General features: G+C 56.6%; 1 protein-coding gene across 1 annotated transcript in view; it reads left to right on the top strand.

Annotated features, from left to right (window-relative positions):
- Window positions 1-13,964, top strand: part of SH3RF3 (SH3 domain containing ring finger 3) — a 161,949-nt gene that overhangs the window by 146,575 nt on the left and 1,410 nt on the right. The window contains exon 11 of the mRNA XM_010863008.1: window positions 8,534-8,862. Coding sequence (XP_010861310.1) covers window positions 8,534-8,862 — 329 coding nt within the window. The remainder of the gene's footprint in view (window positions 1-8,533; window positions 8,863-13,964) is intronic.

The following is a 13,964-nucleotide window of genomic DNA, read 5'->3' as shown; positions in this document are numbered from 1 at the left end:
AACTCATAGGCAGCCCTCCCTGCCCTTTGGCATAAGCAGCTCTAGTTAAGCCTTTCCCACATCCTCCTGCCAGGACTGCTCACGAGGTGGACTCTGAGGCCCTCCCTCCATCTTCGAGGCAGCCGCCTCTTCCCTATTAGATCAGCAGCTCAGAGAGGAGCCACGAGGGGCTCCTGGTGACCTGAGTTCACTGGGGTCCTGACACCTCGAGTTCTTCCAAATTTCTGTCCTTTCCTAATCATTCTAATGTGATGATGACAAGCAGGCATGTGCATGTGGTGGCAGCTCTTTAGAGTTTAGGAGCAGAAGAGCCCAGTCGGCCCTTCTCAGGGAGGAGCAGCCAGGCCAGGGTCTGGGATTTGCAGGGCTGAGGCCGACCACGCTGAGCTGGTGCCCAGGGGGTGTCACCTGACGTTGCCTGCAAACAGCTGTGCTAAGAAGGACATGAGTCCAGGAAGACAACTCCGGTGTCCCTGAGAGCTGGCAGGGCTGGTTGTCAGTGCTAGTGGAAATAACAGCTTAGATCCCTACCTGAGCCTCCAAGATCCTGCATCCCGCTGACAGAGCCCCTCCAGTGTGGACAGCCCCTCCCCTGTGGTGACCGTCCTGCTGCCGTTTTTCTGGTTGGATGAGGTAGTTTCTACCCATCTGTTTTGTTTAAAAAATTTTTCAGAAGTACCTGCACTTGGCACACCTGAGTAGATAAGGATGTGTTTGATCTTCCTTGTTCCATTCCAGAACTTCTGGAGGATACCAGGTTTTGCAGAGATTTCATCTGAATGCATTTCATTTAATCTAATATTTTGTGGTGGCCCCACACTTGTTCTACAGAAAACAAGCAGAAGCCTGTTGGAAACGTACTTTCAAGGCAAGGTTGTCCTGGTGGAGGAAGCCAAGAGCGGCTCAGACACAGCCTAGAGCCAGAGGGCTGTTCTGGCTTCACGCCTCTGCCATCTGCCCTCTGGCCTGACCTCCTCAGAAGCAATCTTAAAGACATTAGTGTTGAGCTATAAATTCTGCCGAGTTAACAGGCCTTCCTGCATCAGGGTGAGAAGAGAAAGGAGCAGGTCAGAATGCTGAGTCCAGGGAAAGCTGTGATGCAGTGAAAGCTCAGCGTTTTAACCCTGCCTCATCTCACTGCGTTCTGCCCAGTGACTTCTTGCCTAGGGACAAGGGTACCGCCCAGAGGCCTGGTCTGGCCCCGATCCAGAGCCGGGCTCCTGTGGGAACTTCCCTGGTGCAGGCACCACTGCCCATGGGCCTGGGTTACAGCACAAATTCAACCAGTGGTCCATGTAGGGGAGGGGGTAAAAAATAACATACAGAGGCTGAAGACCTGAAGGCATGCAAGTGGACAGAGTGGATGAGAGAGAAACAAGCTCTCCCAGAAAGGAATGCTCACCAAGGGCCAGGGATGGGCTGTGAGTAGAGCTGGAGGGAAGGGATAGAGGGACTGCGCTCCCAGGGAGAGGAGAGGGATGTGCACGCCCAGCCCAGCCCACCACCCCCTCCCCAACAGCCCCGCTGCCCAGAGAGAACCTGAGGGAGCCACTCTGGGAGGCCTTGGGACCCCACCTCTCACTGGGGCTTGCCCGCTGTCTCACCCGCGCACTGCTCTCTCCTGGGGTATTTCCTGTTGGGGGAAGACGTTTCTCTCCCCTTCTGGGTCCTTCTGGCAGATTTAAGAACTAAATGAGGTGTATCAATAGGAGGATATCGAAGTTTAATAACACGTGCATGTGGGAGAGGCCCAGGAAAAGTGAATCACCAGAATGGGGGAGGCCTCACCTTGAACACCATCTCTGCTCAGGACACAGGAGGATGTGGGTGATGGTGGAGGGGGTGGGGTTCAGAACTCATAGAAGAGGAAAGAGTTTCACATGGAGATGGGAAAGCAGGTGCTTGCTGAATGCGGGGCCAGGCAGCACCCTGGACACAGAGCGGCGTCTTAATAGACCGACCACAGGCTCTGCCCTGTATACACACCTAGCCTCACTGCCATCGCCCAGGGAAGCCCCTTCTGGAGCTGCCCTCTACCCACCTGCTCCTTGGCATTAGGGAAGGCTCCTCCTGAGTCTTCTGATTCTTAAAAAGAATTATAAACAGCTTATGGTATTTTATATATATATAAAATCATAAAAGGGCTTCCCTGGTAGCTGCTAAGTCACTTCAGTCGCATCCAACTCTGTGCGACCCCACAGACGGCAGCCCACCAGGCTCCCCCGTCCCTGGGATTCTCCAGGCAAGAACACTGGAGTGGATTGCCATTTCCTTCTCCAATGCATGAAAGTGAAAAGTGAAAGTGAAGTTGCTCAGTCGTTTCCGACCCTCAGTGATCCCGTGGACTGCAGCCTACCAGGCTCCTTCATCCATGGGGTTTTCCAGGCAAGAGTACTGGAGTGGGATGCCATTGCCTTCTCCGTTCCCTGGTAGCTTAGATGGTAAAGAATCTGCCTGCAATGTGGGAGATCTGAGTTCAGTCCCTGGGTTGGGAAGATCCCCTGGGGAAGGGAACGGCTACCCACTCCAGTATTCTGGCCTGGAGAATTCCACAGACTGTATAGTCCATGGGGTCACAAAGAGTCGAACATGACTGAACAACTTTCACTTTCATTTCACATGCCAGAGAGATGGGACTTGGGGCAGCACACACAGTCCCCTCACTCCTAACGACCGTCTGTGCAGCCCAATCCCACCAGCGCAGCCGCCCTTCTCCTGGGGGCACTGTGTCCCATCCCCCCGGAGCAGCCCGATTGTTTGGGTCAGTCCACAGAGATGCGGGAGATGCGGTCCTGGGTGGGGTGCCCCTGGATTTCTAGAGGAAGCTTCTTTGCCTCTGTTTGGACTCATCACCTTAGATTTGGGGTGTGGCTCCCACTTGGGATGAATAAAGTGAGGCTGGCAGGATGGCAGTTTTCAGAGCCTGCGGGTGTTCAGAGACACAGGTCCAGGGGGGCTTGGCTGCCTAGAATATGTACTAGTCAACCCATGGATGCCAGACTCCCAGCCGCTCCTTGGGGTAGTGGGTGCGGGTCCCCTGGCCATTCAGAGTGGGGACCCAGCCTGGAAATTGCAGGACTTCCCAGAGCCCAGGAAGTACCTCAGTTCCGACCCATGAGGCCCTGCCCTCACTCGTGACTGAAGAACCCTGTGACCCTCCCAGGGCCCACCCAGCTGCCCCATTTCGGCACCAGGGAGGGCAGCACCCCTCCCCGAGTCCCTCTCCATGGCTCTCCAAGGGCTTCTGGGTCATTCTGTCTCCATCTCTTCATCCCCTGGGGAGACCCATGCAATGGAGTCGTCAGCCCCCAGCTTCCCAGAGCTGCTCCAAGCTGGTCACGTCAGCCCTCAGGTTGCAGAACCGAGGGTGGGGGTGATTGGGATGCAAGAGTAGCCCTGAGTGCAGAAGGCCGTCGCCAGCATCTGCCTCGGGCTGCTTTAGGGGAGGGACAGGCAAACGCTGGGAGCCTGACACCCGAGCAGTCCTGCGCTGTCAGCCAGGGGGCCTCGCCTCGTAGGACGTGGGGCAGCCGGTCAGAGCTTCACAGCCACCGCCTTTCACCTCGTTGTTTCTCAGCTGAATTAAACCATAGCCTCTTATCCCTGGTGAAGGGTGTGACCTGCTTTGAGAAGCTACCTGCACCCAGCCTGGCAAGTCCAGGGGCTTCAGAGAACCCAGGAAGCACCTCTGTTCAGAGCCGTGAGGCCCTTCACAGCCCAGCAGGTGACACTCCTGTTGGGGAAAGACATTCAGGCCTTCTCCTTCCTGTTCTGGCTCTGCTCACAGCCCCTGCGGCTCAGCACAGGGAAGGGCCCCCCTCTGCCACACATGTCACCACAGCCTGTGGGAAGCACAGCGTCAACACTTGCATCCTGTGAGGACTGCTGTCGAAGAGACGAGGTCCTGGCACTGTTCCTCTGGCTGAGCATGGCATTTCCATGCCCAGAGAGTGAGATGCAGCCGTGGAGAGACACCCGTGTGTCACTGGGTGGACTGGTGGCCTCAGAAAGAAGTCTCCAGCCTGCTCTGGTAACCATGGTGACGAGAGGGTGGTGGGGACAGCAGGCAAATGTCTGGCATGTCTTATTTCATCTGGTCCCCAGGCAGCTCTCAGGAGCAGGGACTGTCATCACCCCCACTTCACAGGTGAGGAAACGAGGCCCAGGGGCACCTGCTGGGAGGAGTGCCAGGTGGCATGGCCCTTGCCCTCACCCTCTCATGTTGGGCCCCAGCCTGGCTTTGCACCCTGGGGCCCTTGGGGCAGGCGCATGTGCACAGGCCTCCTGCCTTCGCGGAGCCCTGGCCACGGTGCCTCCTTCCCTGTGCTGGCCTTTGTGACACCACCTGGTGCAATGACAGCGTCCTGGGCTACACAGCAGAGGTGGGACCACCAGGGTCCAATCCCGAGTTCAGGGCCCTCACAGGGTGCTGACACCCCAGGGGTTCGGGCCACCCAGTCCTGGCCCTGGGAGGCTGTGACAGTGAGGAGTGGGAGATGTCAGCACTTGTTCGTCTGATGGGCCAGGGGGCACAGGGAGGTAACCCAGCCCCCCACCCAGACCTGCTGAGCTAGAGCTCAACATAGCACCCAGGTTTCCTGCTATGGAGGCTGCTAGCTGGTCCATATCACGCCATGGCCCTCACTGAACATGGGGTATCTCTGGGACAGCAAGGTACGCAGGACGTTGTTGCAGTGTGTGGTTACCTGCAGTGCTGGGGGCCATGTGTGGGGGAGGCCCAAGACTGGCAGGAGAAGGTGGGGTTCTGTCCCAGGAGCTCCAGGACCTGAGGCAGGTTTGGGCCGGGTCAGCCGTGGCCGTATGATTGTGCTCAGGACACTGGCTGGAGACCCGGTGGGTCAGCAAACACTGAGTAAGGCCCTGAGGTGCAAGGCAGTAACGCCTGGAGGGTGAAGGGAGAGCAAACTCCCCCACCCTCGCTCATCCTGCTCCAGCAGTTATGGAACAGGCAGTGTTGGGGTCAGAGAGTGGCTGGGATCCTGCATCCAGACTGCCAGCTCCCCTCCAATCCCACTGCCCCTGCGACTCCAGCCTCTCAACCAGGCCCCCAAGGAGCCATCCACCATGTTGCTCTTCTCACAGGCCCCATGCTCCCCCCTCCCCACCTCCTGGATTCTCACCTGGACCTGCCCAGTTGGCTGGCAACCAGCCCAGCTTTCAGGCCACCCCAACCCCACTCCTCCAAAACCACCTCCCTTCCCATCCACGGAACAACAGAAGTTCTCTCCGGTACATCATGTCTAGAATCCTGTGTGCGGAGCAACTTTTACAAGTTTTGCTTTCATGTTCCTCTCAAATTAAGAAGAAACAACATTTGACATAATATGTCAGAAAATATCAAAATGTGTAATAAAATGAATTATCGCCGAGCCCCTCCTGCACCTGCTCTCCTGAGCCAACGTCAGCCATCTGGGGGACTAGATCTGCGCTTCCCCGATGGCAGCGATGCCCCCAGGCCACTGAGGGTGGACTCAATCGGAACATGGTCCATGACCCTTGATCCATGACCCTGAACTCCTGTCTCAGCTCGTGGAAATGTCCTTTTGGGCACCTGGCAGAGTGCACGTGTGTGGCTCTGTCTGTGCCCTGTGCTCGGAGGTGGTGGGAAGAGCCTGCCCTACCCACAAGTGCATTTGGTCCTGCAGGTTGAGGTTTTCCTAGGGGGTCGGGGCTGAGCCTTGCAGACCAAACCATGTACATATCAGTGCTGCCCACCACACCTGCCCAGCATCCAGTGTGCGCCCACCAGCAGCTTTAAATGTCCTGTGAACAGAACACAGGGTAAATCTGTGTGAGAGAAGTGGGGCCATCTAACCCCGTGGATTAATGAGGAAAATGTGGCACTCAGGTCTACTTCGTTTAATTAAATGAATTGACTCCCTAAAAAAAATAATGTCACATTTTATAAATCAAATTCTGTTCTCTTTGACTTCTTTTAATTTCAGAGATAATTTTCCATAATTTTAACTGACTTTTAATTGGCAGCAGTTCTTCATTTAAGCTTTAAATTTCTTTTTCCTTCGGCCAAGTTTTTGCATTAACGTTCTAAGGAACAAACCCTCTAGGGACAGAAGCTATCATTTTATTATTTTTAAGATGTTTTGCGGTTCTCCTGTAATGAATGTATATCTCTTTTATAATACTGGTTTCCAGGTGATTCTTTGCTAGCAGGCTACGGCTTTATCTCAGGTTGTGTGTGTGCGGTGTGTGTGAGTGCATGCGTGTTTGTCTTTCTAATGTTCCCCTGGGCTCTTCTCTGATGTGCTGACCCAGGTGTGGACCTCGACAGCCTGGCTCCGCCTGTCCCTTTGCCTGCTGTGCCTGGCATGGCTGCCGTGCCCACTGAGCCCCTATCCTACGGTGGCCCTTGCCACCCAGTTGGCAGGTGCAGGTGGTGGGAGCCCGACACAGGGCTGGCAGCCCTACTGGTAGGCCTGGCGACCTGCTCTACTGGGAAGGCTGTGGCTTTGCCAAGAAACCTCCAAGAGGCCTTGCCCACTTGCCCTGGGCCTGTCCTAACTGTGTCTCCTTCGCCTTGATTTTATATGGAGCAGCAGCCAGAGATCTGAGCTGGGTGAGACCTAGCAATGGGCACAGTCAGACCTCACCGGGGATCGAGAGACCCTCCCCCTGGTCGCTGGCAGGTCTCATGCAGGCCCCTCCCCACTGGGCATGCAGGTTCTGGCTAACTCACCCAGCAGGACTCTCTGGCTATGATGCCACCAACAACCCAGCTCATGCCTGGAGCCTTTGTCCCTGCCCTGGTGCCCATGTGGTCCAGTGGCCCCACCGGGGTTTGTTGGTGAGTGTCCAGAATTCAGTCCCTGTGCTCTGAGAACCTGGCTGGCCCAGCAGAGCAGCAGAAAGGGCAGTCAGCCCTCAGCTCCATGGGGTGCAGGCTGAGCCAGTGATGTGAACCTCCTCCTGTCGTGGATGGCACCATGGGGCCACTGGCAGGCCTGGGGACCCATCACATGGATCTTAATTTTATTCACCTGTGCGTGCACACACATGCACACAGACACACATGCATACATGTGCGCACATACATACGTATGCCCATGTACATGCATACACATACTGATACCGTCACACATAAGCACACACATTCACAAATAGGCACAGACATTCACGCAGAGGCTCGGACATTCACACAGGCACACACATATACTGTTAGATTACTTTTAGAGTTTTCATCTCCAGATCCCACTTGACCACTTGATAGCCAGTGGGTTTCTGCCAGAGACCCCGCAGTGTTTGAGGGTCTGTTGCCAGCCTGTCTCCCTTTCCAGAGCCCCCAAGTGAGCTCCAAGGACCCTCTGTGCACCTGAGCCGATGCCCTCCCCCTGCTGGTCTCAGTTAGGAGGCTGTCATCCTGGGAGTCCCTTCCTCTGCGTGGTGGCCTCAGGAACGTGGCTACTTGGAGGGTGGCAACACCTCTGAGCCAGCTGCATAGCGCCCCCTGGTGGCTAACTGACCAAAGCTCTCCTGAATGTGTCCCATGCTCATCTCGGTGGATACTAATCAAGGCTGCCCTGTGCCACATTTCCCCCATGCCTGCTCCCCTCCAGGCTGGGGCTTGCCCATGCCAGCCGTGGTGTGCATTCAGGGCATCAGCTCCAATCCTTTCCATCAGTACCAGTGCTTGGAGTAGAGAAAAACTTCAGATTTGTTCATACTAAAATGTTATTGACTTACTTTGAGGCACACACCCCTGCTAAGTGTGCTTTATGGCAATTTCAGCACCACTGACTCCCCAACAGCTTGGGTGGAAAAAAGAGTCCCCATTGGGCCACTGTGGGGTCCAACCAGCCCCATGACCCAATCAGACGCTGTGGTGGCCATTGCCGACCAAGGGCTCTGTGTCAGACTTAGAGTGCCACCTGTTTCACACCACACCCCTTGCCAACTAGCTAGTCCTCATGCAACATCAGAACAGTCAGTTCCAGGAGGGCCACAAAACTGGACACCAAGGCCAGCACATTTCCATGGAAGCACCTCTGCGTGTACACATCTTCCTCCTCCACACACCCTCACTCATACATGCACACATATATGTGACACACATGGAACCCGGCTCCCCGTGTGGTACAACCACAAACAGTGCTGTCAGGGCCTCCAACAGAAGGTGTGTGGGGTACTCGGTACTAATGTGGAATAACCACCCACTCCCGCTGCAGGAGACCCATGGTGCCCTCAGCTGGTGGTGTTTCCAGGCTGGGATGTGGTCCTGAGATGGGGGTCCTGAGGTCAGGGTTCCTGAGAGGCGGTCCTGAGAGCGGGAGTCTGGGGGTGCGGTCCTGAGGAGGGGGTTGTCAGGTTGGCACCTCCAGGTCTAGGTCTGTGCTGGCGTGTCTTCCAAGTCTCAGGAAAGGAAGGAAGCGAGATGGGAAAGCTTTCCATCTTCACTGTCCTCCTCTAGGTAGCTTTACTTGACCAGGACCAGAGTCTCCTGACAGGGCCACACCACTCGCTAGAAGCACTTACCCAACTTCATTTTGTGTGTCTCTAGAAAGACAGGAAGAGTGGGCTGCTGAAGCTGCTGGCCGGTGCGTCCACCAGGAGGAAGTCGCGCTCTCCGCCATCCACCTCTCCCACCCATGACCCGCAAGCAGTGGACGCCTCTCTCCAGGGCGCGGTGGGGCCCGAAGTGTCCTTGCTGTCCATCCACGGCAGGGCTGGGTCCTGTCCCATCGAAGGCGAGATGCAGGGTGCCTTGGGGATGGAGCCACTGCACAGGAAGGCAGGCTCCTTGGATCTGAGCTTCCCGTCACCCACCCGACCGGCCGCCTTCTCCACAATCGCTGTCCGCCCTGAGCCCAAGCCACTTCCCAGAGAGAGGTAATGGGGAGCTGTGTGCTTCCGGGTGCAGTGGTCTCTCAGGTGTGGAGCCACTCTGGGGAAAGCGACGATGGGATTCCTGGGGAGTGAACCTGCCTGGTGTCCCTCACTGTCCCAGAGACTCGGATAAAACAGGAGCAGGTCTCACATTCTGAGTCCATCTGCAATCCGAGTTTGGATTTACAAGGAAAATCTGATGGAACTGAGATGTTCAGAGCCCAAAGAGATCCGCTGCGCCCCCAGCCCCACGGGAACCTGGAGTGATCCCACCCCGGGCAACTCTTCTGGAAGCCTGGCCCCTCACCCCAGATTGGCTCAGGGTTAAACCATATGACATGGCCCGTATTCATCTGTTTTTCACCAAAGCCAGCGATTTCATAGAGTTCAGCCCAGAGTTTCTGGATCTGGGAACTGAGTTCACCAAGGCATCAGGTGGAAGGGCCAGAGGTCAGCATCCTCTTGGTGAGCAGCGCCATTTGAGTTATCGGTCCTTAGAGAGCTTCAGACAGGCCAGGGGCCTGCCGGGAGGAAGTACTTTCCTTTCTGAGCACCTCCTCCTCTGAGAGCTGCCTGAATGGTAAAAGGAGGGGGGTCCCCTGAGAATATAGTCTTGGTGTCTGTCAGAATCCTTCCCCCACTCGGCCACGCTGACGAATGCCAGCTCTTCCATGTGGCCTGAGACACACCTCACACACCATGTACGCCATAGACACCATGTACGTCAGACACAATATGTACACCACACAACCATGTACATCAGGCACAATGCAGACACCATACACACACCATGTACATCAGGCACAATGCAGACACCATACACACACCATGTACACCAAACACAATACAGACGCCACACACACACCATGTACACGAGACACAATACAGACACCACACACACACCATGTACATCAGACACAATACAGACACCACACACACACACATGCCACACTCAATCTCACACACCACACACCTGCCTTTCTTCCACTTCCCTCCACCTTGGGGCCGCTCTCCCACATCAGAGCCTTCCTTCTTACATGAGACCAGCCCAGCTGCTATGGTCTCTGCAGGGATTTGGCCCTTCTCCAAGGCCCACGGCTGGGCTCCTGGAGCATCTCCAGTCAGGGTGACAGGCCCTGCAGGTGCTGAAGCTGCCCTCACATCTCCTCCGAGTTGTTTTCTTCTCAGCTCTCTCAACCTCCAGACTCTACGTGGGGCTTAAAAGACCCTGCTGTAAAAAATCTCGGGAGTCTCTGAGTAACTAGAAAATTCAGGGAATTCCTCCCATTTGCCCACAGTCCCAGCTAATCTGCATGTCATCCCTGGGGCCCTGGACACCCTCCTGCCCAGCACCCTGCACAGCTCGTTAGTGACCAGCACTGCCTAGCACGGCCCTCGCCCCACACAGCCCTGCGCAGCCCTCAGGACACCACGTCACGGCCCCCAACAGGCTGGAGCCAAGGACGTGATGACAGCAACGTCACCTTCAGGCTGGGGCAGCTCACCTGGCCTCAGGCCACACTCCCAATGTGTGGATGAGGGGTGCTGCCGCTGGCCTGTCTGTTGCCGCCTGTGTGCAAGCTGTTTCTGACAGTGATCTCAGAGGAAGGACCTTTAGGTTGAGGGTGCTATCGAGGGAGACTGCCCAGGTGTGTGTGGAGGAACCATGGGGAGCACCTCCCAGGCTGGCCAGGCTCTCAGGAGGAGGCCTTAGGAACCAGGGTACTGCCCTTCCAGGAACCTAGCTTTGGGTGGTCTGCAGCACCCCAGCCTCTGGGCAGTGCACAGGGAGTTTGCGTTTCTGGACATTGCTTGGGATCAGGAAAGCTCTTGTCCGGCTGTTCTGCTGGGGTCGGCTGAGCTCCTGCCTGCACTCCCTCCCCATCCTGCCCCTGTGCACCACTGTCCGCTGCTTAACAGCCATGTCACCCAAATGAGTGACTTTGCTGTTTGAGTCCCAGTCCCCACACACAACAAGAGGATGACTGTGCCTGGGGGTTATTATATTTGCAAAGCAGCAGAATTAGTACCCAGGAAAGGACCAACAAATTTGTTGTTCAGTTACTAAGTCATGTCCAACTCTTTGCAACCCCATGGGCTGCAGCAAGCCACGCTCCTCTGTCCTTCTCTATCTCCAGTGTTTGCTCAAACTCTTGTCCACTGAGTCAGTGATGTCATCCAACTGTCTCATCCTCTGTTGCCCTCTTCTCCTCCCAGTGAACAGCAAGGGCAAGGACAACCATAACAACACAAAAGATGACGTGTGTGACAGTGTCGTGTGACATCACGTACATGACAGTGAGTGAGATCATGGTGGGGGTGGTGGTCTCCCCCCTTTGATTGACAGTCCTTCATGTTCACATGCATAGATGGTATGTCCTCACCTCCCGCTGGCCTGTCAGCTGTCGAGCTCTGTTGGGATTTAGAAGTTTCTTGCTTTGATCTCTTGTGGGTCATGATAGTGGAATAATGGCTCCCAAAGACATCTCTGCCCTAATCCCCACACCAAGGATAGGATGGCAGATGGACCAAGCAGCTGACCCTAAAGTGGAGAGGTCATCTAGACCCAGGCGTGCCCGTGTGACCACAGGAGTCCTCGCAGGCAGACAAGGAGTTCAGCTGGCCTTCCTGGCTTTGAGTCGGAGGAAGAACAGGAATGCTCCTCGGGAACGCTGGCAGCTTCTAGAGGCAGGAAAAGGGGAGGGGACACAGTCTCCCCGAGACCCTCAACTGTGTCCACGTGAGGTTGTGACAAACATCAGGCTTTCAGAACTGCCAGATGTGTACATTGTTACGTGCTGTCTGTGGGAATCTGTCAGACGCTGCAGGGACCCCAGGCCCATGTAGACCTTCAAGTGTGGTGTCCAGCGTATATTCTTGCATCTCCAAGGTCCGGCAGGACACCGCTGTGATGACCTCAGTCCCTACCTGGGACCCCTTGTCCTCACCAGAGCCCCTGATGTGACACAGAGGATGCCCCCCACCCCACATGCCAGGCAGTGGCGCCTGCAGCAGTCAAGTGGTTCCTGAGCCCAGTCTGCAGGCTTGCTGTGTGTGTCTGATGCACGACACCAGGACTGTGCCGCGAGCTGCTGCCCTGCCCGTTCTCTTGGCCCTTCAGCGTCTTGGAAGGATCTGGATGGAATCCCAAATGCTTGTCTCATAGACACTTGGTCCATGTCATCCATCCGGGCTCTTTAAATCACAGGATTGCTCAGAAGCACCAAATTTTTAATTACATTTTTAAAGTTGCTTGTTTCACATCTGGCAGTAGAGGCAAAAGCTAAAACTTGTGAGAAATGAACTCACCATTGTTCTTTCCTTGGGGGGTTGGAAGGGAGTGGCAGGTGTCTGCAGAGAAGGCGGTGGTAGCTGGAAGCCATGGGGGAGGCAGCGGTCCTGATGGTCACACAGCCTGGGTGCTAGGGGTGGGAGATGCTATCTGCATGGTGTTGGCTGACCTCACAGGTGCTGCTGTGTCCCAGCAGCCACCCGTCCTCCTCCAGGGAGTGGCTGGCAGGCAGCTGCTTACAGATATGCCAGGTTGGGAGGAGCTGTCACCCTTTCCTCACCCTGAAGGGGACCAAGGTGGAAACTGGTCCCAGCCTGCACACTGCAGGCACCTGGGGAGCTAGGCCAGCCTGCTCTCTCAGCACCAGGGCCTGCTCACCAGCCCAGCCAGCCCAGAGACTCCTTTTCTCTCTGCCCCTGCTTCCACCCCCTGGAGCAGGCTGGGAACAGGGTTTTCTCTGCCTGAGCGTCTTCCCCAAGCCCCGCACCAACTCCAGCCAGACAGGCCGGCCCCCAGGCTGTGTGCAGCTGGTTGAAGGAGGATGAAGTCGGCCTTAATGTTTTCATTCGGCATCCTGGTCCTTAGACGTCTGCGGGCAGATCCTGAGGAAACTTGTTCCCTGGTCCACTCCCCCCAGAATCTCATCCAGTGGGCCCAGGGTGCCCAGTCTGTGGGCCTCACTTCTAGAAGAGCTGACCTGGGACCTCTTGCTTTATTACATCCTGATTCCTCCAGGTCCAGGAAACACCAAGTCAGAGGCTCTGTGGACAAAACCCCTTGAGGACCCTGGGGACCCCCAGCTGCCAGACTCCTTCAGGGGCCCTTGGTGTGGCTGTGGCTGATGGGTAGGCAGGGCCCAGGGTACGGTCAGGAATCTCTCCCCTTCCCCAGCCAGGAAGCGGGGAGGGGGTGGGCAGCCCTCCTCAGAGAGAGGGGAGGGAGGGCCCAGAGCTCTGAGAGCATGGGGGCAGGGGGTAACTGGAGAGAAAGAGTGTCACAGTCTGCATCTCTGGCCCAGGGAGGACACCTGGTGGTTTGTGGGACTCGCGGGGCTGGGAGAACAGAGAGTGCCCTGGCTGAGAATGGCTCTCCCCAGCCCAGCCTCCTTCTCTGCCGCTGCCCACGACAGGGGTGTGGGCCAGACTGAGCCCGGGAGCAGGAGGTCCCTGTCCAGGTCACCTGTGGGCCAGACCAGTGGGCGGAGCTGAGCTGGGAGGTAGAGCCATGGGGCTGAGGTGAGTCTGGAGGGAGTGGGGACAGATGGAAGCACAGGTCCTCTTCCCAGCGTGCTTCTCGTTTGAGCCATGTGGTTCTAGCCCAGGAGGGTGGTGTGGATGGTGGGCTGGGATGGGGGTGGGTGGGGAGAGATGAGGAGCATGGCGAGGCCCAGCGCTTGGCAGGTCCATCGCGGAGACTTCACTGACCCCACATACCCAGCCCGTGGTGTCTGCAGTTTGCAGCCAGTGAGAACAGGTGCTGTGCTGGCCACCAGATCACCCAGAGTGGGGTGTGCACAGAGTCCTCAGCTCCCTGCCTGGTCATTACCCCCAGAAGGGCAGTGGGCATAGGGCCAGTGTGACACCAGTGGGATGCCTGTGTGGCCCCCAGCTGGAGGGGTGTGGACCAGCAGCTCTGCTGGGCTGGATGGCAGGGAGGCCGGGTCACAGCCATCTGCCCTCTCCTGGGGGTGCTTTAGAAGGCTGGTCCTCAGAGCCGCCTCCTTGAGGCTTTCCAGGCAGGTGTGGAGTATAGACCCACCCTGTGCCCTTGGCCAGGCATGGCTGTCTCAGATCTGGGGAGCCCTCGGTGGGGA

This window comes from Bison bison, unplaced genomic scaffold (assembly GCF_000754665.1).
Source record: "Bison bison bison isolate TAMUID 2011002044 unplaced genomic scaffold, Bison_UMD1.0 scf7180017864486, whole genome shotgun sequence".
Classification (NCBI taxonomy): domain Eukaryota; kingdom Metazoa; phylum Chordata; class Mammalia; order Artiodactyla; family Bovidae; genus Bison; species Bison bison.
This window is presented reverse-complemented; position numbering and strand designations above follow the sequence as displayed.